Raw genomic sequence first — 23,985 nt, 5'->3', positions numbered from 1 at the left:
CGTCTGACCGGTCAGCCGTTTCCCGGGGGGCAGCGCGCCGCCGCCGTGCCAGGATCCCGGCAGGCCTTGCGCGCGCCGTTTCGGCGAAGTGGGCGGGTGTGAGGTCTCGCGGCTCTTTGGCCTGATGGGAGCGCGGACGTTTTGGCGGGCTGGTGACGGCGGCTGGGCCGTTGGAGTGCTGTCGTCTACTAAGCTTCGTTGGCGGGAGCTCTGTGAGCTGCTGGGCACCATGGTGACCCCATGGAAGAGGAACCATCCTTGGTTGTACGTGCGGGGCCTGGGTTTCGACCCGCAGACTGACGGCAAACAGTTTAAACAGGGAGCGTAAGTACGGTGGCGGGAGCCGGGGAAGGAGGAGGGGTAGCCATTTTGTAGCCGCCGACCCCCGAGCAAGACCTCAGATTTCCTCTTGGAACGTATGCCTTAGAAGTGGGGAAGGTCTTTCCTTGGCCAGCGAGGAGCCTAGTGCTTTTGGCGGTGCGTGGGATTGGAAATGCCCGAATTGCTGTAGTGTTTTTCCTTGTTTATACCCGAAGAAATGAAACCCAAGAGATAGCAATAATTGCGGTTTTCTTGCTGTTTTCTTGCCGATGGATGCGTCTCGCACAGTGATACGGATGAAGTGCTGGTTGACTCTTTACCTCTTGGTTTGAAAACTTAATGGAGAGTAAACTTGCTAACTGAAATTATTTCAAGTTAATTAGGATGGAGAATGTATATTTTTAACTATGTAGAAAGTAAAGCATTCGGTGTATGACTTTTAACATTTCACTGTTTGAAGTAGTATTTTGAATAAGCGGCCACTAAAACTACAGTGTTAATGCAGCATCCTCACAATTTCTGATATATCTGTTTGTGTATTAGGCAGACATTTAATAGGCCAAACCGCAGTGCATACGATATCCTTGCCCACTTCATGTTTACTAAGCTGGATCCCTCCCGTGCAGAAGAAGCCTTCAGGTATGTACTTGGCTTATGAGGTTATGGCACTGTATGTAATCAAGAGTATGGCTTATGAAGTTGCTGAAGAGGGAGAAAGCATAAGAAGAATGTAAGTTTCCTTCTGATCACAACTCTGTAATGTATCAGAAACCTTATCTTAGTTCAGTTGTTTGATATCATCAATAACTTTGGGAGTTTGTTGGAAATGTCCATAGTTGCTAAGTAAGCTATCTTTCCTATTTATTTCCCTGACCAAACAGGAAGTAACATTTCCCAGTTAAGTATTGCTGATAGGATACTGAATATTGCAAGAGTCCCATCTTCCTTAGAGGTTTTCCTTACAGAAAACCTCTCTCTCCTGACAGAGCTATTTTAGCTTATACATGAAAGAAATTGTGGGAGGAAGACCAGGGATATGAAAACTATCAACTTTCTGACCTCTTTTTTCTCCTCCTCTTCTGTTTTCAGAGGCAAGTATGTCTCTGAAACAAAGCTGTCTCTGAAATAGCCTGTAATTATGGTAAGAAGACCATGTCATTTTATGAACTTAATTAATCTTGATCTAGGCTATATCTCCATTTTTTGACTTCTCCAGGAGGCATCACTATGAAATCTTTGTCTTACTTTCGTTCTTACGTTCAGTTAGGTAACTGAATATGTGAACATGTTTTCAATTTTATTTTCCCTTCTTTTTCTTTTTCATCATCGTTTTGTAAATGAAAGAGACTGTTACCTTCCAGGACATGGCTTCGAGAATATTGAATTTAGGAACAAGTGCTGTGAATGGCTGAAAGATATTGCAGTGAGTGGAAAGTAATGCTGTACTGATTTCTGTGTTCTCATTCATTTTTGAGAGTAGTCGTTTTAGATGGGCATTTTAAATAAGATTGTCTTACCAAAGAATTTAATTTTACCTTGTGTGTTATTTCGCACAGTTTATCACACAGTGTTTGAGATAAAAAAATTGTGAGATGGTGTAATTTAGGTAATAAAGACTTAATCATGGGTCAAAACTGCTGTTGCTTGCTCCTGGATAGTGGGATTTGATTAAACAGAAGTCTAGAGGGTTTATCAATTCCAGCTGAGAATAATTTCTTTCAGCTTTACAGAATTGCTTAAGTTGCCTAGGAATGTTTATTGCAAAGATGGTTTCACAAGACTGAAAAATCTTTTAAGGTTAGTCTTTCTTCATGGAGAGAGCGTGAAATTTAAGGTGAGCTTTCTAAAAGAAAAAGAGACAAACTAAAGTTGTTTGCTTTAGTACTTTCTCATGCTGCCTTTGTTTTAATAATAGTTCTAGAATTCAAGTCTATATGTACTGGAACACATTTTTAGTAGTAATACTCAATGTGAAAGCCAGCAATGGGCTATCTTTGAGTAAGATAAAAGCAGATCTAAGTATAGTGATTAATGACATCAGTAGAAAATATGAATAAAAACTGAGCATTTTTTCAAATGCAGGGAGTATCAGTCAGAGGTCAAGAGGGCAGAGATTTCTAGCATTTATCCGACACTGATGTCAGTCTTTGTATTGAATCTGTTTCATGTACAGAACTAGGGATGGTGGGGGGAACAACATTCAAAAAGTTCTATCCTTTTTCTGCTGACTAGATATCAGCTCTGGTGGCAAAGTAGTTTAAGCTTTGTGTCAGACTTGCTAGCAAGTAGGCTGCAATGTTTTGGTACTCAGCAGTATGTTTGATAGCTGCTGTTTATGCTTTCTCTCTTAGATTTTTGTTAACTTTTTTAAGGTAAAAGAAAGCCATTTTCCAAAAATTACACGTTCTTCACTTGTTGCTGCTAATCATCCTAGACTTACTGACCTATTTTATCATTTTGCAAGACATGTAATGCTTAAGGACCTGGAGGCAAACTCTGTAGGTAAGCTGTAATGGAAAAAAGAAAACTGTTTTGTTTGTCATGTTACTAGTGAATCTCTCAAATCTTGTACAATATGGATCTTTAAGTAGTTTTGATTTGGCTGCTCAGTTCACAATCTTCCACAGCGTTCTGTGCGCTTGCATAGAGCTACTGCTGATATAACAATGTGGATTGCTCTGCTTTCTATTGCTTATTGGCTGTTGTTCCAAGGTTGGGCTGTGTATGTGCAGTGTTGAACATCATTACCCAGAGAAGTAATTGTTTGATCCTAAAGTACTGGACTGCTACACTGTATTCTTTTGCACAACTTGAGGAAGTTTGAACCAGAACTGTCTGTTGTAGACATCATGTATTGTTTTACTGACCTGAAGAATAAGGAAAGAGTGAGAGTGAATGAAAATGTATATAACAGAAAAAAAATAGGGAAAAAGAAAATAACCAAAACAAAACACTGCATACTGTTGTTTCAGTCCTGGTAAAATGAATATCTTGATTTGTGATTCTTTCAATTCAAACTAGGTGAATGAGCAAGGTGTGTATTTACTAAAAGTGAATGATATAACCCAAATTTTTCTTTAGGCGTTGATACACCTTTTGCTGAAGCTGTAAAGGCAAGGCCTGAGGATGTACACATGGCAAAAGCAAGACGTAGAGTTGCATACAATAAACTTCTTCAATTTTTTCAACAGCAAGAATTTATTAGGCAAGAATATAAGCAAAAAGCACAGTAAGTAATGCTTTTAAAGAATGGAGTTTTCCTTAAAGCTGACTTTGTATGTGTTTATAAAAAATTTAAGGATGCTGAATCTGCTTTACCTCATGAGTTCTGTTGAGCCTCTCCCCATTTTCTCCCCCTTCGTCTCCTTTGACAGTTCTACTGTTTGTGGGACTTTTCTGAAGTATAGGAGGCTAAAATTATTTCTTCATTTAGAAGATGCTGTATTTTGGAAGACAGTTGCTCAGGCATTAAAAGTGATCAAAGAATTCTGCATATGTGCCATTATGATTTCTCAATATTAGAATGGTTGTATTTTAGAATATAACTGTCTAGATGAAACATTCAGTGTTTGCGTAATTACTGTGGGACTTTTACATAAACCTCCAGTGGTTTAGTGCAAGGGCTAACCTGCCTGCTCCCCCAACACAAAAGTGAGGGAAAAACAACAGACAAAACTTAGGGTTGAGATAAAGAGTTTAATATAACAGGAATATAACAAGAGTAACTGGAACTTTCTGTGCAGGCATAGTATTATCTGTCAGTGGAATTTACAGAGTATGAGTGGGATGGTTTACTTGACTGCAGCACTCTCATGACAGTGGCAGAAAAGGAGGAGGAATTCCACTGTAGGTGAAAAAGAAGTTTCAGTGTCTGTAGCATATCCATGCAAGAGGACTTGCTCTGTTTCATGTCTGTGGATCAAGATCAGAGGATTTAGCATCATAGGAGACCTCATGGTGGCTCTCTTGTTATATTCCTATACAAGGGCATAGAGATACCTTGACATGAGTTCAGAACTGCTCTATCGTCTTTGGAAGGATAGAATGCTAGCTAAAGGGGTGATAGTACTTCAAAGTCTTAACTTGTAGCTAATCATGAGCAGAGTTCCTTTGGGGTTGATACTGGGTCTTATGCTATTCCTTGCCATCGTAAAGGGTATGAATAACCAGATTGAATACAAATCCACCGCACTTGGGGATGATGCCAAACTCTGAGGAAAGTAGATATTCTCATATGAAGAGCCATTACACAGAGACCTTTCTGGGTTTCAAGACTTGCCCAACCCGACTTAGGTGACATTTGACCAATATCAGTGTGAAGTCTTGCATCTGGGATGGAATAATCCTGAACAACATCATAGGCTTGTAGGTTATTGGCTGGGGAGCTGTTCTGTTGAGGAGGACCTATGGTGAGAGTAGTGTTGGGTCACAAGCTGAGTGCAAGTCAGCAGTGTGCCCTAGTAGCCAAGAAGACTTGACAGCCTCCAATGCTCTATGAAAAGGAGCACAGCTAGCAGATCAAGAGGTGTATTTCATGCTACCTTGCAATTCTAAGGCAACACCTGGAATATTGTGTTCCCATTTGGTCCCCCAGTTGAGATTGAAAGATAGGATTGTGACAGAGGACTACAATGATTAGAGAGTTGGAGAAGTTGATGCATATGAGTGAGAGCTGTAGAAACCAGGTTTGTTTAGCCTGGGGAAGACAAAGCTCAAGTGGTTTAATCACAGTCTTCCAATACCTAAGATCTAGTTATGGAGAAGATTGAGGTACTTCCTTCACAAGGATACATGTACGGTGAGAGGAGAAGAGGCAGCAGGCTGAACGTGCTTAATGGAAGTCTCTATTGGGTGAAAAAAAAAATCAGAAATAAATCTCATGTAAGAACAATTGAACACTAAACGTAATGGCCAGAAAAGTAATGGAATCTCCCTTGCTGGAAACATTCAAAACTTGACTTGACAGGACCATGAGTAACACAACTGAAGGCGCTGCTTTCAATAGAAGGCTTAAAAATGTAGTTTTTAGAGGGCAGAGTCTCCCAGCTGATTTTTGTAATTCCGCATCTCTCACCCTGCTTGAAAACTCGTAATGCTTTTGCTGAGTGGTACCCTTCACAAATGTAATTCTCTGTAGTGTTTTCAATTCTTAGCAAGGCCAACATAATTCAGGTATCCAGTGTTTCTGAAAATCAGGCCACTTTATTTTTACATCCATAAACATTTAATAAAAGCACCAACACAAAAGTTGGTGGTCTAGCTTTTTGAAACTGAGGGATTTGGGTACTGTACAGTTGCTGAATATATTTGGAAGTTTCTGTTGATAACTTAGGTTTCTAGTAACTTCATTAGTGTTCTTGATTATAATAAAAAATGTTCCATGGAGATAGAAAAAATTATGGCTTATTCTTAGTTGTTTCCTTCCCCTTTTTTTGCACAAAGTCATGGTGAGGAAGTGAAGTTTAAGCTTTTATTCCAATTGCTCCAAAACTGCCTCAGTATGCAGATTTAGAAAGAATGAGTGTTTTCAAAAATCTGTGGTAACACTAACTTTTTTCCCAGGCTTTTGATTGAAGAAATAGAACAGATAAAGTCTGAACATGAAGCCCTGCAGATACAGTCTTGCAAGTAAGTGTATTTTTTTCATGGTAACTAAGTTAGAATATATAAAATAGATTTCTTACCCTATTTTATGAAATACAAACTGTTAATTTCATTGCAGGCTGAACTTTATTGCATATTCAAACAGCACGAAACAAAATCACGCAAACAGAAGTAGCGAAACTGAAAGAATTCAAAAGGTGAGCATTTTTTCTGTTGTGGCACCATACTGCATTTCTTAAAACTTCGGTAACAGTCTCAAATGCTGTTATTTCCACATACCTACCTGTGATTATGCTAGCTCTTTCATCTGGCTTTATGCTTTGATGCACAGACATTTAGGTATTATGGCAGACATTTAAACAGCATTTTTGTCCTTGCCTATTTAGGTTCGCAGCATGTGGACATCTGTAATGGAAACGCTCACGTCACTGAAAAAGGAAGAACTTGTGGCTTCAGTACTTGAAGATCGTCTTGATCAATGTGTTTTAGATGGAAATGTTGTTTTTGGAATTCCACAGTTGTTGTTTCACAGAGTTGAAGGGGATGTACACCAAGTAAGTAGGTTTTGTGCTTCTTGATAAACTGAAGGGTGGGTGGTTTTTTTGGGTTTTTTTGGTGGTTTTTTTTTTTTTTTTTGTTGTTGTTGACAGTGATGTTTTTAGGTACCTTTAAAAAGGGATGGTACTTCACAAATGATAAATGATTGCTTAAGATGAAGAACATATGTGTAATTTGTATGTAAAAGCTTGCTCTAATTATGTTGCTCTTTTTTATTGGTTATGTTTCAAGTACTAACTTTACAAATTCAGCAACTGCATCGGTAAGTCTGCCTGATTAGTACTTGGTTTCTTTGGTTTAGACGTTATAGCTAGGTAGACCTTTTAAGCTCTTGCTTTACTAATAGGCTTTTGTTTCCTATGTGTAGTATATGGTGCTGCTTAGGCCTGCCACATCTTTTGGGGCAGTGGTTAAACAGAATACCTCATGTGTCGGTGTGAGCTGAAATTCCCCCCCCACCGACAATAACCAGGCTAGCCCAGTCTGGAAGCAAATGAAGGCTGTATTTACAAGCAGATGAAATGCAATGAATATGTACAAATATACAAAATTCACAACACTTACAAATATATACAATCAACAGAAAACCACAACCAAGCTCCCTTTGCTTCCCCCCCCAAGGGGACCCTCCCAAAGGGGCCTCCCTCTCCCAGGAGCTTCCCCCCCAGGCCCCCCTGGACAGAGAAGCAGAGTTAGTTAAGCAGAAAGTTGTTAACTTAGCTGCCAAGGTCAGTACGTGTTATCTTCAGCCAGAAGAGAAGAAGAAAACAGCAGCCAGACAGCCCAGCAACTGCCCCCACTGCCGAACGCAGAATGTGCCGAGTGCCTACTTTGTTTTGGGTAATAGTTCTTAAACATTTCTATCTATCCAATGGAAGTGTTTAGAACAATCGTTATTTTGCTTTCTTACACTCAATAGTGACTTATTTACATTCTTTCACTTTCTCTGTTCTGAACTTTGCAAGGAAAAATTAAAAAGACAGTTTCAAACCACCACACCTCATTAGTTAAAGTTTTATGAATTTGTGTTGCTTTGTAGGCTGTTTTCAAGTTGCTGATTGTAGAAAACAAACCTGAGACTTGGCCCTAGAGTGCATTTTTGTTTTAGAAATTAAATCATCAACTGATGTTGTCTGCCTGGGCTTGTGCAAACATTTGATACTGTCTGTCATGACATTGTGGTCTCTAAATTGGAAAGACTTATGTCTTTGATGGATGGGCCACTCAGCAGATAAGGAACTGGCTCGATGACCACATTCAAAGAGCGGTGGTCAGTGGCCCAATGTTTAAGTGGAGACTATTGAGTAATGAGGAGACTGTTTTTTCTCACTGGTTGGTTCTGGGACTGGTAGTGTTTAACATCTTTCTGTTGACATGGTGTGAGCTGAAATTCCCCCCTCACCAACAATAACCAGGCTAGCCCAGTCTGGAAGCAAATGAAAAGCTGTATTTACAAGCAGAGTCTAAAATCTACAATGAAATGCAATGAATATGTACAAATATACAAAATTCACAACATTCACAAATATATACAATCAACAGAAAAAGCACAACCGATCTCCCTTTGCTTCCCCCCCAAGGGGACCCTCCCAAAGGGGCCTCCCTCTCCCAGGAGCTTCCCCCCCAGACCCCCCTGGACAGAGAAGCAGAGTTAGTTAAGCAGAAAGTTGTTAACTTAGCTGCCAAGGTCAGTGTGTTATCTTCAGCCAGAAGAGAAGAAGAAACAGCAGCCAGACAGCCCAGCAACTGCCCCCACTGCCGAACGCAGAATGTGCAGAGTGCCTACTTTGTTTTGGGTAATAGTTCTTAAACATTTCTATCTATCCAATGGAAGTGTTTAGAACAATCGTTATTTTGCTTTCTTACACCCAATAGTGACTTATTTACATTCTTTCACTTCTCTGTTCTGAACTTTGCAAGGAAAAATTAAAAAGACAGTTTCAAACCATCACACATGGACAGTGGGATTGAGTGCCACCTCAGCAAGCTTGCTGACAACACCAAGCTGTGTCAGCATGTGTTGTCAGCATGCTGGAGGGAAGGGATCCCATCTAGAGGAACAGGCTTGAGAGGTGGGCCAGTGCCAGCCTCAGCTAAGTGCAGGGTCCTGCACATGGACTGGTTCAATCCTGAGCACAAATGCAGGCTGAGTGGGGAATGGATAGAGAGCAGTGTTGAGGAGAAGGACTGGAGGGGTGCTGGTTGATGAGAAGCTCGGTGTGAGCCAATGATGCGCACTTGCAGCTTAGAAAGCCAACTGTCTTCCAAGGTTGCATCAAAAAAAGTGTGGCCACAAGGTTGAGGGAAGTGGATCCCTTCCTCTGTTTCACTTTTGTGAGGTCCCCACCTGAAATACTATGCCTTGCTCTAGAACCCTCAACACAAGAAGAAAATGGAACTGTTGGAGTCGGTCCAGAGGAGGGCCACAAAGAAGGCTGCAGGACCTCTGCCATGAAGACAGGCTGAGACATTTGGGGTTGTTCAGCCTACAGAAGAGGAATCTATGGGGAGATACTGTAGCCTTCCAGTATTTGAAGGGGATATAAAGCTGGAAAGGAACTTTTTAGAAAAATGTGTAGTGACAGGACAAGGGCTAATAGCTTCAAGCAGGAGGAAGCTAGATTTGGATTAGATGTTAAGAGGAAGTTCTTTGCCATGAGCCACTGGAACAAGATGCCTAGAGAAGTTGCGGAACTTTTGAGCCTGGAAGCCAGGTTAGACGGGGCCTTGAGCAACATGGGTCTAGTTGAAGGTGTCCCTGCCCATGGCAGGCACTTTGGTACTAGATATTCTTTATGGTCACTTCAATGCAAACCATTCTGTGATTCTGTGAATTAAAATATAAACTGGAACTTTCTATCCCTGCTGAGTCTACAGAAGACATAGCTTTCTGAAATTGATGCTGTTCACTAATTCTTTTTTTCTTGCTTGCTGCACTTCAAGTGTTGTACAAGAAACGTATATGAAGGCAAAAAACTAAACTTCTTGGCAGTCATTCTGTTATTAAATGAAGCCCTGAGAGCATTGAGAGATGAACATTGTCAATCTGAACTCAAGCAATTTCAGGCCATTGAGAGAATAGTTACGTTCTACAAAAAAGGAAACGAAACTTTGAACGCAAGGAGGTAATTGGCAATTTTTTCTCATTCCTTGTTCTTGAGTCGAAGGATTGTGGCTTCCTACCTTGTAGTCTTTTTAAAATAATATTATTTGTAGTGAGAACGTGTTGGTTGGTTCAATCTTTTTCCCTTTTGCCTCTGGGAAATTTACACTTGTATTGATTATACGTAACTCAACAGATTGTTTTCTAGTTCTTTAGTTCTTTTGCATTTGCTTCATTATTATTTTAGACTTTGTTTCTGAAGACTTCACTTGCTAGCTGATCTGATTTTTTTTTAATTTTAAAATTTTCTTTATTAATTGTTTCTGGGATTTAAAAACTATCTGAAACTGGCTTAGGCAGAGTTTAAGTGTGTCTCATCGTGTGGCTCTCTTAGTACAGCTCTTTCAATTTTACTGTAAGAAGTATGAAGACCTACCTAGCAGCTGTTTTTTAGGTTGTGAATTTCAGTTAGCTCTTAGTGCATGCATGAATAAGTTGATACATACTTCAAAGGTATTGACACATAATATATAATACTCCATCTTTATGTGGAATTGTTATCTCCACCAACAGATGCGTTAGATTAGTTTTCTGTGTTCATATGTTACAGGCTAGAAATGGAACATCATTCTGTGTCAGCAAGTGCATCTGTTACTAGAAATCAGGAAGACTGGGAAGTGAAGTGGAAAAGCTTTCTTGGCTTGCATCCTTTTGATGTAATCGCAGATCAGGATCTAGTGAGTAGTGTTCAATTTGTCTGATTCTGGGGACAAAGGGTGAAGGTGAGAGACCAGGTACGTCTTAAGTTTGTTGTTTTCTATTGCAGTGCTTAAGCATTATATGTAAGGCTAGGGAATCGGCACAATAAAAATTGCTTTATGAATTATTCTTTCTTAAACAAGATACATCTGACTTAACGATAGAACCATCTTGTTATCACGAGAGTGAGCTGATTGGTTTTAGTTTGTCTATATCCATCCACTGTGGAAACTGAGCTGTCATGTGCTATCTTTCTGAACATATGTTGAGTTCTGGTTTTCCCTTTTAAAGTATTCTATCATTCATTCTTAAAGCAATTTCCATTCTGACACCTGGGATCTGAAGTGATACCTTTGCCTAGCTACCCAGCAAAGAGAGGAAGGGAATCATGTTGAGTCTGACAGCTGGTTTGCAGAAAAACTATTGTAAATACTTGGTGATTGCTGTTTATATGCACTTTTTTTCCCAGTATGGTTGTGTAATGTGTTTGTTTTTCCTTAAATAGGAACTTGGTTTGTTAAGATCTTCGCCACCTTGTTCTTTTGATCTTCCAGAAGAAAGAGAAGAACATAGTATATTTTGTCAGCATCTAGCATCAGCTTCAGGTGGGTGAACAGGAGAAGCTTCTTTTAATTTGTGCCTGCCCCCTTTGTCATAATTATTAGAAGTAACTTGGAGTTTAAAAGACTCCCTGCTTGTTCTGTAATTTTATTTGATGGTCTCTGATAATCTGTTTTTCAATGACTCCTTGCCACAATTACCTTGTGGGTTTTCAACCTTGGTTTGTCACAGGAAGCTTTTGATATGGTAAAACCCCCAATACTGCAGTTTGGTGTTGTATTGTTCTTACACAAAGCATATTGATACAGATTTCCATGTGCAAAGTTTTGTTCATGGGTTCTAGAGCATACATACACTCTAACAATAAAAGTTGCTTCAGGTTGGAGGAGTAATAAGAGAGAAAGAAGATAAAACTTTTCCTATTAGCCAGCTGGGAGAAGAAACTGAAGGTGACCTTCCAGGAAAGCATCTTTCCCAGGCACATTCTGAAATAGTCATTCCACAGTAACCATATTGGTTGTTATTAGTTGGTAGGTTAACAATGTTCATCAGAGCTCACTTTGTTCTGTCATGGATGCCACTAGTCAGCAGATGAGCTGATTGTATTTTACTGGGTGGTGCTATTGACCAAGTGTTAACTGTCCCCAGTATAGAGTTATAAACTAAAATCTATGAAGCAAGAGTGGAAAAGGAGGGGAGAAGACAGCTTCATTCGTATGTCTTTTGCAGTCTCTTTTAGGAAAAACGATCTAGCAGATGTGTATTGGAATTTCAAGGTGCAAAGTAAAAAGGAGAAGATACTTTTTGTTGCAAAGGTGAAACCACTGCTCCAGCAGTCACTATGTAGATGTAAGGCTGGAAGCTGCAACAAAAAGGCTACAGAACTGCAGGTGGAAGGTCATTTGCTTAAACTTCAAGTATGAAAGCATTGTGCAATAGTTTGTGAACTTGTGGTAACATCAGAAAACTTGAGACAAACTTCTATATGTGGCATTGTTTCCACTCTTTGGTTAAGGTGCTTGGTCTGAGAATCCAGCCACTGAGAAATCTAATTTTCTGCCTGTTACATGGCAAGCTTTAAAAAAAGTTAACCTCACCAAACTTTCTGAAATGAGCTTGGATTTTGGGTGTTGAGATGATTACAAAGGGAAATGCCATTTATATTAGCAGAAGTTGAAATTATAGGTAGGAGAACTACTGTGGTGGTTTGGCCCTGATGGGGGGGCCAGATGCCCACCAAAGCTGCACTATCACTCTTTCTTAGATGGACAGAGAAGCGGGAAAACATACCAAGGGGCCCATGAGTCAACATGAGAGGCTGCCTGTTTCGGGTTGCTGTTTCTGGGTTTGGGGCATTGGTCTTTGCTGTGCTGGCTGCTGCTTGCTTGGGTGGGGGGAACTGTTTTATCTCTGGCTTCTGCTGCTACTTTTACTAAAGTAATGTATAGTACATGATCTCATTAAACTCCTTATCTCAACCTGTCTTTGTGGGGGGAGAGGGGTGTTTTAGAGGGGGCTGTGTTAACCTAGGACAGTGTGCCACGTCGTTGATGTGTATGTGGGGAGGATGACATGTGGCTATGATTGTAGTTTGGAGGAAGCTAGAATGTGTGATTAGTATGTGCAGGCCAGCAAATAGAATCATGCCTCTTATGCCTTCAGGAACAACACAAATAGGTTAGGTGCTAGTGGTATCTGTGGTTGCAGATGATGCCCAAGCAAGAGGATTGATTCCATTGTCCTGCTTATGTATTAATTTACTTTCCTTGAAATGTTCATAAAGTCCTTCTTGTAAATAATCTGCAGTCACTTGTATCACTTGGGAAGCCTCATTAAAATAATTGAAGCAATAATGAAACTCTTATCTTGCTTTTCTAGATATTTTTGACTCTGTTCATGAAATATGTTATGAGAAGGATGATGGGGCGTTGGAAACTGTGATGGATAAGCCAACACCATCACTGAAACGGTATGATGTTAAGAAATTGTTAAAAAAGCAGTGGAAAAAACAGAAATTTACTTCTTAGAGTTAAACACAGTGCATGCTGTGGTTGAGGGGAGGCTTATTTATTAATTACCCTCACAGCAATAATTAATAAAGCAATATGGCAAACGGGTATTAGTAAAATAGTAACCCTTTATTAATGAAATATGCCAGAACTTGTTAAAAGGATCGTTTGTATGGTTGGAAGATATATTTACCAAGGATTATGCAGTCTCAGGACAAGTACAAAACTATTCTATACAAATTAGGAGGCAACAACTTGGAAAGAGAAGGTCCCTGAGAGCAGTTAGCACTCAGTTACAGTGGGGAGGAGGCTTGATAAGAACCATTAAACTCAAGGGGCAGTGAATGAGTTACTCACAGCTATTTTCACCCATATAAGGGCTGCTGCTGCTGCATTGGCTTTGGGGGCGCTCGCGTAGGCACAGCACGGCAGATAGCCGGCAAGAAAGGTTTACCGCACGGTCCCAGGCTGGTCTGGCTTCAGCAGACGGTGGGCAGTTAACAGCGCTCTTGGCGACGGGCGCTTGCGTCGTTCCTGGGTAAACTGAGGCACGGCATGATTCTGGTGGCAAGGGGAAGCAGGCTCAGCGACTCTGGCTTTCTAGGCTCTTGACTTCTCTGGCTTGCACGTATATGGCTCGTGGCTTTATCCCAGGCTCTGGACCAGACACTCGAGGCAGGACAGGGCAACTTGAGGTGACAAAGCTTGAAGCAAGGCTTGGAGTAAGGCTTCAGCAGATTTGAGCAAGGCAAGGCTAGGCTACCTAGCCACGTGTATATATACAAAATGCCAGAGGTCACTTGGTCCAATGGGTTACTGAAGCTAATGTGTAGCTGCCCAGTGGAAAGCGTTCTGCCACGCTATGACCATAAAAGGCAGAAGCAAGGACCTTGTATCTGGGGGAGCTTACGTGCTCTGACCCCAGATAAGCATCTTGTTTACCAGACAGGCAAGGTCCTGTCCCCTTTGTTCCTTTTCCTGCGTTGCCCTGTTTTTGTGGCAGGAAGGAGGGGAGAGAAAGGGACTTGTCTGGATTTGTATTGGGCCGTGCGATGGCCCTACCACCACAGCGCATCTCTTGAGTCTTACTGGGATACTTCAGTAGTCTTCTTCCATGTTGCATCCAGGATAGTAGTAAAGTAACTGCCACTTTCTCCAGCTGGTGACTGATTAATCACCTGGTTGCTGCTGAAGAGGATGTAGCAGCCAAGTTGCAAGGATTTTTTTTTCACTTCTTAACTATTTTTTTCCAAGCTTTAAGAGGCAGGTAGAGAAAACAGAGAATTTCTTAGGCTGGGTTGAGGTAGATATATGTATTCAGTATGGGCTGAGAACAAAATAACAGAAGCAACATGAACAGGAGCCTTGTTTTGTTTTTTTTTTTTAACAAAAAAACCCAAAACACAACTAAAACCGAACCAAATTCTCTTGTCTCCCAAACAGAATTTCTGTGCTAAACCTTCTTCAACAAGCTTTTTCTTATGAATCTTCTAAAGTCACTTTATTCTGTAAATTCTCTTACTACAATTCCAGCAAAGGATAGAAGAGAAAACAATGATGTTCTAAAAACTTTTGGCCTGTTTGTAATTGTACTTGGTAATAGGAAGGTTTCATGACCTTTTGAATAGCATTGTATTCAATAATATGATTCCTACAGAATCCTTCCTTCAGAAGGTACTACTAGATGAGAAAGGGAGTTAGCAAAAGAAGGCTCTCCTATACTTAGACTTCAGCAGATGTAGGTATATATAAATCTCAGAGGTTGTCCAAGTAGCTAATGCTTAAAGCCTAGATTTCCCTCACTGACTTCATACAGCACAGATTTTTGTCTGCCTCCCATTCTAAATACAGGTAACAGCAAATGTTAAAATACTGTGATGTCCGTGCTTCCTAAAAGGTGAGGACTGTTCCTTACCTTTTAGAGAGCTCTGCAATTAACACTGTCCTCATCAGAAATTGTAAGACTGAAGTTTTTGATAGCCAGGTGATTGTTAAATATCAGTAATTTCATATGGGAAAAGAACTGTGGATGCCAGAGGCAATTCAGAGGAAGAAGATCTGGGTAAAAGAACATTATCAAGTCTGCAGAGGACTTTTCAGTTACCTTTGATAGGACAAAACAGAAGACTTGATTACACAATGTATTAAAATTCCTTCTTTTTCTATTTGGTAATCAAGGTAAAAGTTTTGTAAATTATTGATTTTGGGAGACTGATACACAACTAGGGCTAATTCTGCTCTAATTGTCACGTGTTCTCCCTACAGCAAAATTGCCTTCTGATGACCGGGACGAATTGAGAGAAATCGTAACGGACAGATACGGGGCAGACAGTATGCAATGGCCTTCCATTAAGAGTGTCAGGCCACTTTTTTAATTTGTCTCTAAAATACTGTTTTTTCTTTCCCCCCTTCCCTGTCCTCTTCCCCCGTCTCCATCCATCCATCCCTCCAGGCTCTCTTCAATGCCTTTGGAGTTGTCAGAAGTGTCTGAAAACAATGAAGTATTTATTGAAAAGGTAATTATTCAGTAATTTTCTAGATGAGATGTTAACAATATGATACTTTACATTGTTTTAAGCCTAGGCAGTATTTGGGGAGGAGGGTTATTAGGTTTTTTTTTGTTTGTTTGTTTGTTGTTTTTGTTTTGTATTTATTTTTTGAACATCTGAATGATTGTAAAAGCTACCTGTCAGGAACTTTATCAAGTGCAGCATACAAGGTGTCGCTGATTCCCTGCTTGCTGAGGTAGGCCTTTTGGTGTGAGCAGTCGTCAGACTTGGATATTTTTGGAAGTTCTTTGTGAACTTAAGGGTTTATTTGTGGCCTAAAAGCAACTTGAATGTACAGTTTTCTGGTTGTTCACTGTGCAGTGTTCAAGGTAGTTGCAAATGAGTCATCTGTGTTCTGTGCAGCACTCTATCTTAGCTTCTGCGTACGTTGTGTTATAGATATGATTGTAAAAATATTTTGTGTTTAGTTAAAATTTAAAACTGAAATAATCTTGTTGTCTGAACTGTATGGCAGTTTCTTCACACTAATTTTCTGACACTTGAGTTTAAAACTTCTAATAATTCCTCTAGAACTTGCATATTGGAACTTGCAAGGGGGAGAAAATGCCTGTGCCTCCAAAGACTGTACAAAATGAAAAGGATGAGAGTTCCACTTCAGAAGCACAGGAGGATGGAGGTGATCATATTATCCAGACACAGTCTCCTGTCAAAAAAGATGACTTTGTTGAGAAAGCCAGAGATGAACTGGCAGAGGAGGTTAGGAAAAGTTAATTTTAAAATTTGTTTGCATAAATTCTAATTTAGTTCAAATAAGAGATTACTAATTATATCATAAAATGTCTTGTAATCTGCATGTGTGAAAAGTTACTTTTTTGGTGCTAAACAGTAGTCAATATTGCTAAGTTTTACAAGTGACTGCCTAATTAAGTACACTGAAAACATGGAGCTTCTGCATTTACAATAATTGTAACATACTGAATAGCATTTTCGGTAGAGTCATGATACGATTTTTATCACCTCTCATACTTTAATCTATGAAATACTGTATATATCAAGAATTCAACAGTGCTTTTTTGGTTCTGAAGTTGTGCAGGTTAAGTGTTTAACGTTGGCATGGGAATTTTACGCAGGTCTTTAAGTATTTCCTCTTTTAGGTATTTCATTAGAGAATTAACTGAGGAATTGCTGCACATGAGTTACTTTAAAACGTGCCACAGTTTAATTTGGAAAGTAAATTTCATCTTTATCTGGGATGTTTCAGTTATTTTTCATCTTCTAAAATGTTGTAGTTGTGTAGATATAGCTCTAGTCTTTATGCTGTTGCAGTTCTTCCCTAGTCTCTTACATATATTCTTTTTAAGCACATTTACTTATTTTACAGAGGGGTTCAGAAGTGATGAGGGAACTTAGTATTGCATTCTGATTGTAATGCAGAAGAAAAGTCAGGAGGTTCCAGGTTCTTCCTATCTTTTGGAGAATGGAATTTATTTTTAGCTTTATTTCTAAATAAGGAGGTTATGATTTTATTTACTACAGGTTGCAAAAACAGTGATGTCTGACTTGCCTCAGAGTGATGGAAAAGGAATGTCATTAGATGATCTCATTAATTCGCTGTCTTCTATCCCATTTTTAACAAGGAAACAGATTCCTCGAACTCCAGAAAATTTGCGTAAGTCAAAAATTCTGGGATTTTTATAGTACTCATCGATTAGAAACTGGTGCTGTGTGCATTAACATTGTACATGTCACACAAGAAGAAAAAGTTATTTCAGTGAAGCTGCAAGTTACCCTAATGGCTCCCTCTGTAACTCAGCATAGTAGGCCTAATAAGATGTGTAAGTACTGTGAATTTGGTTTAACATGGATGTATTTATTTTCCTGGGTAGAATCCCCCCTGTGTTAAGGAAGAAAACTAAGCACAAACAATGTAAAACAGCTGAACATCATCTGTCTTGGATTGTTTGTTACTGCAGGGAGAGAAGATAGGTCAGTGTGGAGTATGACAACTAAAATTTTACCTTGGTTCATTCCATTTAGTTACTGAAACTAGAAGCTCATGGAGAAAAGCTATTCAAACTGAGGGCTCATCAGAGATGCAGCTGGCTCCAGCCCAGGTAATGATAGAAGAAGCTCCAATGGATGCTACTCCTATAATGAAGAAGGTAGCAGATCCTAGATTCACATGCCTAATACCTGCATCTCCTGTACCTGACTTTGATCCTCCCTTGTTGGAAAAGACGTCCCAATTAAGTTCTGCAGAATTTAGACCTCAAGAGCAGGTGAGGATAAATGATACAGCTGAATCTCCAGTTTTGGAAACATCTGGAGAGCAAAAGAGTGAGAGAAATGAAGCACAGGAATTAACATATACTGTTTTGAAGGAAAGTTCTCTAGAAGATGCAGAAAAGGAGACACTTCAATATGTAAAGAAGAGCACGTATCCTCCAGCTGTTCTTTCAGAAAACAACACTAGAACAAATGTCCTACTTTCAGATCCCATTCAGGGTTCCTTAGCGGATGGGACACTGTGCCAAAATGCATCATCGTTACGAAGTTCTTTCAGTCATGAGGCTGGCTGCTTGGGGATATTGGATGAGACACTTCTGGAAGAACTTGATAGCATAGATCTCAATGAAACTACAAGCTCACAATGGGATGTTGATGAGGCAGACAGTGCATGTGCAACAAGTGGTTCAGAAAATAAGGGAGATAATAAAAAATCAACTCTAAATCTACAGTCCCTGTTCAACACACAAAAAGCACTAGAAAAACCTGCAGCTAACAGTGAAGAGGAGGTGCATCAAACAAATAATGAAGGTGAATCTGTAAATTGTGGATCAGACCGAAGTCTTGCACCAGAAGGAATGCAAGAGGATGAATTTAGCAGTTGTCAGAAAGTCTTGTGTTTGCATGAGGAGTTCACCAAGACACCATCATCAGGATCTATGGAAAACAGAAAATATTCCCTGTCATCTCTGCAGGTAGCCTGTGAAGATCTGGCAGAAATGGCATCAGTGGTACACAGACTCCCAACAGAGGTAGTACATAAATTGAAGGGTAAGTGTCTATGTGCTTTGGCAACACGATTTTGTCAGTTCTGACACTGGATAAACTGCTCTAAATAACCTGCTCTGAATAGTTGAACCCTGCTGTGAAAGTGTAGGAAGGTAGATTATTTGTATGCTTAGATGAGATTCGGAAGTAAAGGAAACATCCTTCCTTTAGTTAAATCTAAGGCTTGCAACTTAAATTTTGATACTTCGGTTACTTTGAAGTAGTTTGTCTACTCTGAACAAATGTGGCTACTCAGAAATGTGTTGTAGGTAGTTGGAACTTTTTCATTTCAATCAGGTGTTCATAGTCTCTAACACTTACTGTACATTTTATTAGGAAATTGTCTTGCATTCCAGCCTACCTATCCAGCCCCATTTCCAAGAGGATTGTCAGCTTCGCGTAACCAGTAGTGCAGTCTTTAGTTCCATGTGAGGTTAATCCTTGAAATGAGCCATATATATATATAGAATGTATAGAAGACTTGCCAAACAGATGGTATTTAGTGGAGTACTGAGAATTTGACACAAGCAAGCCTGAAGGAGTAGTGAGATCTATACTTTGTGCAAAAGCTTGCTGCAATTTAGTTTTGTTTAAAATTGTTGCTGTACTACTATCAAATGATTTTTATCTATGCTCGGAACAGCTGTCAAAATTGGAAGTACCATTTCATATATATATATTTCTAATATATGACAAACAATTTTGGAGCACTATTTCTGTGAATTAATTTGAACATTAGAGTGCTAATGTAACAGTGTGAGAGCTGAAATCCCCCCACACCAACAACAACCAGGCTAGCTCAGTCTGGAAGCAAATGAAAGCTGTGTTTACAAGCAAGTCTACAATCTATGATGAAATGCAATGAATATGTACAAATATACACTATTCACAACATTTACAAATATGTACAATCAACAGAAAAAGCACAACCAAGCTCCTTTTGCTTCCCCCAAGGGGTCTTCTCCAGGGGACCTTTCCCCCAGGCCAGAAGGAATCACCCCAGACGACCTTGGCAGAAGGCAGAGAGTCAAGAGGCAGAGAGGCTGTTAGACTTAGCTCGTCAAGGTCAGTGTGTTAATTTCAGCCAGAAAAGAAGCAGCAGCCAGATAGCTCAGCAAGCACACCGAGAACTCAGACTGCCCCAACTCCACAACCTTGTTTTGAGTAGAGATTCTGTGCTGGTTTGAGGCCAGCCAGAACACCTCTTGCCCCAAAAGGGACAAAAGAATGACACATGCAAACGGATTGGAGAGTGATGGAAAAGTTTAAATGGAAAAGCAACTGGTGAAGCTACAGAAAACTACAAACTACAAAGCATAGTGGAAAAGAACATCCTAAAGCATACAGAACCCCCTCACAGAATTCCCAAAAGCTTCCCAATCCTCCCTTCCTCCCACCTGAGGGTCTACCCAATCCGTCAATGCTCTTCCTTCCCCCCCCTCCCACTGCTAGGCAAGTCTCAGGCTGGCCAGGTCTGAGACTGCCCCCCCCCCCTCCATTCTCCTCCTGGCATTAGGCCTAGTCAGGCCTAAGAGGCCTGAGATACCCCCCCGGCATTAGCTGATAAGAGAGGACATCTCCCATGGGAGTGGAGAGGGAAGAAAGAGCAAGAGAATGACTCTGCAGATGGCCTTATAGGGCGCAGGATTTATGGGTAGAAATACGCCATTTCCTGTGTCCACCCCTAGTGGGCGAGCACCCAGGACATCAGAGGTGTGTCTCATGCAGCAGTGGCAGGGGGCACCCAGCCTAAACTGCCACAGATTCTTAAACATTTCTCTCTCTCTAATGGAAGTAATCATTATTTTGCTTTCTTACACCCAATAGTGATTTATTTACATTGTTTTGCTTTCTCTGCTTGAACTTTGTGAAGAAAAATTAAAAAGACAGTCTTAAACCATCACAGCTAACTAACATACTTTTTCTTCCAGATAAAGAGCAGTTGGATGAGCAGCTGAGCAGAAAGGACCCATCATCAGAATACAATTTTAAAGCAGAAGCATAGTAACACATAGTTCATCTGAGGATGTGCTATCTTTTCCAAGCACTGTATAGATGGAGAAGCATGCATCCTTTTCTGTTTTTTTTCTGGCGACTGTGTTCTGGCCTCCTTGTTTAAAAGTATCAGTTGCCTGCTCTGGTGCTTCCAAATTCATGTTATCCATACTAGCATTCTATGTACAGCCCATCTTTTTTAAGCATAATCCTAAAAAATGGAAGAACACAATCTCAAATGAGAAATAGTGAGATCTCTGGTGTCTTCATCTTGTCTCTTAATTCCACCTCCAAAAAAACCCCCAACCCAACAAACAAAAAAACTAAAAAACCCAAACCAAACAAACCCCACCAGACAGAACCACCCAAACTTTACTTGGTGTTTTCCATTGGCTGAAATCTTCTTTCTTGCTGAGACTTCTGTTGATATTGACATCAGTTTTACCTTTGATAGAGGCTGCTCTCTTTTTCTGAATTTCCACTGGAGTTCTTATTTCTTTTGGAATATTACTGAATAAATTTTATGTAATAAATCTGTAAAAAAAATGTGGCTTCTGGTAGTATTTATTATCTTTATTTATTTATTTTATTTATTTATTTTATTTTATTTATTTATTTTATTTATTTTCAAAGAGTGGGTAGGCATTTATGACATTATGATCTGTGTAACTGATATAGCTTATCATTATGTATATATGTATCATTATGTGTAACTGATATAGCTATCATGTATATATGTATCATTATGTGTAACTGATATAGCTATCATTATGTATATATGTATCATTATGTGTAACTGATATAGCTATCATTATGTATATATGTATCATTATGTGTAACTGATATAGCTATCATTATGTATATATGTATCATTATGTGTAACTGATATAGCTATCATTATGTATATATGTATCATTATGTGTAACTGATATAGCTTATCATTATGTATATATGTATCATTATGTGTAACTGATATAGCTTATCATTATGATCTGTGTAACTGATATAGCTTATGATGGAGTGGGAACGTTAAAGTTGGGAGTTCTAACAGATAACTTTCTTATTGTAGAGGAATTGACTCCTAGTCTGATGTATTTATGGAAGCACTGCTTAGTAAAGTTGTTTTTCTATTTTGGTGTATCTTTTTTCCAAAACAAATTGAAGAATTTTAAGGAGAATATCCACCTGCATTTGACATCTTCCCTATAAAGCAGACTTTGACAGTGTTTTTGAAAAGTGATTTCTGTGCCTGGTTGTGGAAGCTATAATATGGCTGCTAACTCATGAAATGCTAAACCAGAAATGCTTCTTAGTAGTACATTTACTCATCATAGTAAAACAGCTAGAGAATTGGAAGGTCTGATTCTAGCTATCAGCTGGCAGAAACAGGCCCATCCATGTTTCTTGCAGACCTGGATTCTAGAGCTTTGTGCTGATGACTTCACAAAAATTCCCCTGGTGACTGTCAAGGCCTTCATGTCCTGGTCAGAAGAGGTATGAAAGCAGAACTCAGGAGCTCTGAGATGCTATCAGAGGACCCTAGTTATGCTGCCCCAGGGAAGGAGTGTGTCAGCTGGGATGTGTAGTACCGTCTTCCTAGTTGTGTGCTGTGCCCCTCCTGGAGGCTCCTGGATCTGACATAGTTGTGCTGGATCTGACATAGGGAGTGCTGCTGAAGGGAGTTGTTTGGTGGGTGGGTTTTTTTTTTTGTTATTTTCTTTTTCCTGCTACAAAACGTCTGCTGGGAAAGACCTGAATCATAATTGCTCTTCTTTAGGAAACATGTCTCCTGTATCACCTGCGCCTCTGCATATGCTTCCATCCTTGAAGAAGTGTGTTTGTCAGCTGTGCTCCTGTGGGTATGTATAAGAGGCTGGGGGAAGGAGCTTGGAGTAGTGATTGCTTGGTGATTGCTTGGTTAGCAGGCTGTATTGCCCTTTGTGGCTGCACTGTTACTCACTGCTAAAAGTTGCATATGAAAAAAATATAAATAAAGGTATCTTACAGTAATTTTAAAGCTTTAAAAAAGAAGGAGGTACCTGTTCTGGCTGTTCAGCCAGATGGTTCTTGGTAAACAAATGGCAAGGAGGCTTTCTGTTTTTCATATGTAGGTGGATTACATCTCTAAGAGGAGAGATTCCTACTTTTCAGCCATAAAAGTGCTTTTGAATAGATGTTTTAATGTGATACCAACTAGTGCTTTCTTTGCAAACATTCAAATTCTGGAAAATGGGTAGATCTTTGCCAGTGGAAGAGACAACTGAAAATACCAGCCTGATAGAAACTAGGTGGGAATTTTATTATTTTAAATTGTCTTTCTAGTTACCAGCTTTAAAACAAGCTAAGGTAATCTGTATGAGTCTGAAAGATACCGCCCTTATCCCCCCCAGCCCAGTAATTATTTCATCCTGAACCTGCAAATACAGGATAACAGCCTAAAGCTAATCATTGCTTCCAGGAAGAGTTTGTTTATGTTCCCAAGACTGAATAAAATTCCTGCCTAGTTTATAAGAGGCTTGTTGTTCATTATTGGAGTAATGAGCATATATATATGTCCTAAAAAAAGAAAACTAATAGAAATGTTAGCAACAAGATTACAAACTGGTTTTGAGTACTTAAAACATACTTTTTTGTAAGAGTACATCTCCTCCCTCTGTTACTCCTGTATGTGTAATTAAAAAAATAAAAATAAATTTATACTTAGGAAATGCGTTCCATAGGGAAGTAACAGTGACTAATAATTATTAGAAGATGGTACTATCAAGGACCTAAACATATGGCATAAATATCTAGATTGAGATGAATCTTCTCATTCTAATCAAATATAGGTGTGTCTTTGAGGCTTGCAGTAATCTTTCAGATGAGCTGATAGGGTAGTGAAATAAATGAATATGGATAATACCTTGATCATGGCCTGTCTTGAAAGTTAAACTGGATTTTAGGTTACTACTGCTACGCTGACAGTTCTGGATTAAGAAGTGGCAGCTAGGAATTTTGAGGTTCCTGTGAAGACTTGGCATCAGATTTTGACTGCTATATATTGTGATGGTTTGAAACTGTCTTTTTAATTTTTCCTTGCAAAGTTCAGAATAGAGAAAGTGAAAGAATGTAAATAAGTCACTATTGGGTGTAAGAAAGCAAAATAACAATTGTTCTAAACACTTCCATTGGATAGATAGAAATGTTTAAGAACTATTACCCAAAACAAAGTGGGCACTCTGCACATTCTGCGTTCGGCAGTGGGGGCAGTTGCTGGTCTGTCTGGCTGCTGTTTCTTCTTCTCTTCTGGCTGAAGATAACACGTACTGACCTTGGCAGCTAAGTTAACAACTTTCTGCTCTAACTAACTCTGCTTCTCTGTCCAGGGGGGTCTGGGGGGAAGCTCCTGGGAGAGAGAGAGGCCCCTTTGGGAGGGTCCCCTTGGGGGGAAGCAAAGGGAGCTTGGTTGTGCTTTTCTGTTGATTGTATATATTTGTAAGTGTTGTGAATTTTGTGTATTTGTACATATTCA

The 23,985-nt window shown here is 39.6% G+C and overlaps 2 protein-coding genes and 1 non-coding gene across 3 annotated transcripts in view; all 3 read left to right on the top strand.

Moving 5' to 3' along the window:
* Nucleotides 1–229: 229 nt before the first annotated feature.
* On the top strand, nt 230–20,955 carry HAUS6 (HAUS augmin like complex subunit 6). Its single transcript, XM_054397581.1, has 17 exons — nt 230–324; nt 853–960; nt 1,666–1,744; nt 2,694–2,823; nt 3,403–3,550; nt 5,884–5,949; nt 6,071–6,122; nt 6,312–6,479; nt 9,427–9,608; nt 10,197–10,323; nt 10,851–10,950; nt 12,785–12,875; nt 15,368–15,431; nt 15,996–16,181; nt 16,962–17,094; nt 17,463–18,482; nt 20,411–20,955. The coding sequence occupies exons 1-17, from the start codon at nt 230–232 to the stop codon at nt 20,482–20,484; spliced, it is 2,823 nt and encodes a 940-aa protein (XP_054253556.1). The 3' UTR covers nt 20,485–20,955.
* Nucleotides 15,120–15,249, top strand: LOC128979883 (small Cajal body-specific RNA 8). The gene has a single exon (XR_008489458.1). It is a non-coding gene; the product is annotated as a small Cajal body-specific RNA 8 (non-coding RNA).
* Nucleotides 20,956–22,256: 1,301 nt separating the features above from the next.
* SAXO1 (stabilizer of axonemal microtubules 1) overlaps nt 22,257–23,985 on the top strand; it is a 62,575-nt gene continuing 60,846 nt past the window's right edge. Inside the window, exon 1 of the mRNA XM_054398197.1 lies at nt 22,257–22,333. Coding sequence (XP_054254172.1) covers nt 22,257–22,333 — 77 coding nt within the window. The remainder of the gene's footprint in view (nt 22,334–23,985) is intronic.

This window comes from Indicator indicator, chromosome Z (genome assembly GCF_027791375.1).
Source record: "Indicator indicator isolate 239-I01 chromosome Z, UM_Iind_1.1, whole genome shotgun sequence".
In the NCBI taxonomy this organism is placed as follows: Eukaryota; Metazoa; Chordata; class Aves; order Piciformes; family Indicatoridae; genus Indicator; species Indicator indicator.
Note: the sequence above shows the minus strand (reverse complement) of the source record. Positions and strands in the feature narration are given on the sequence as shown.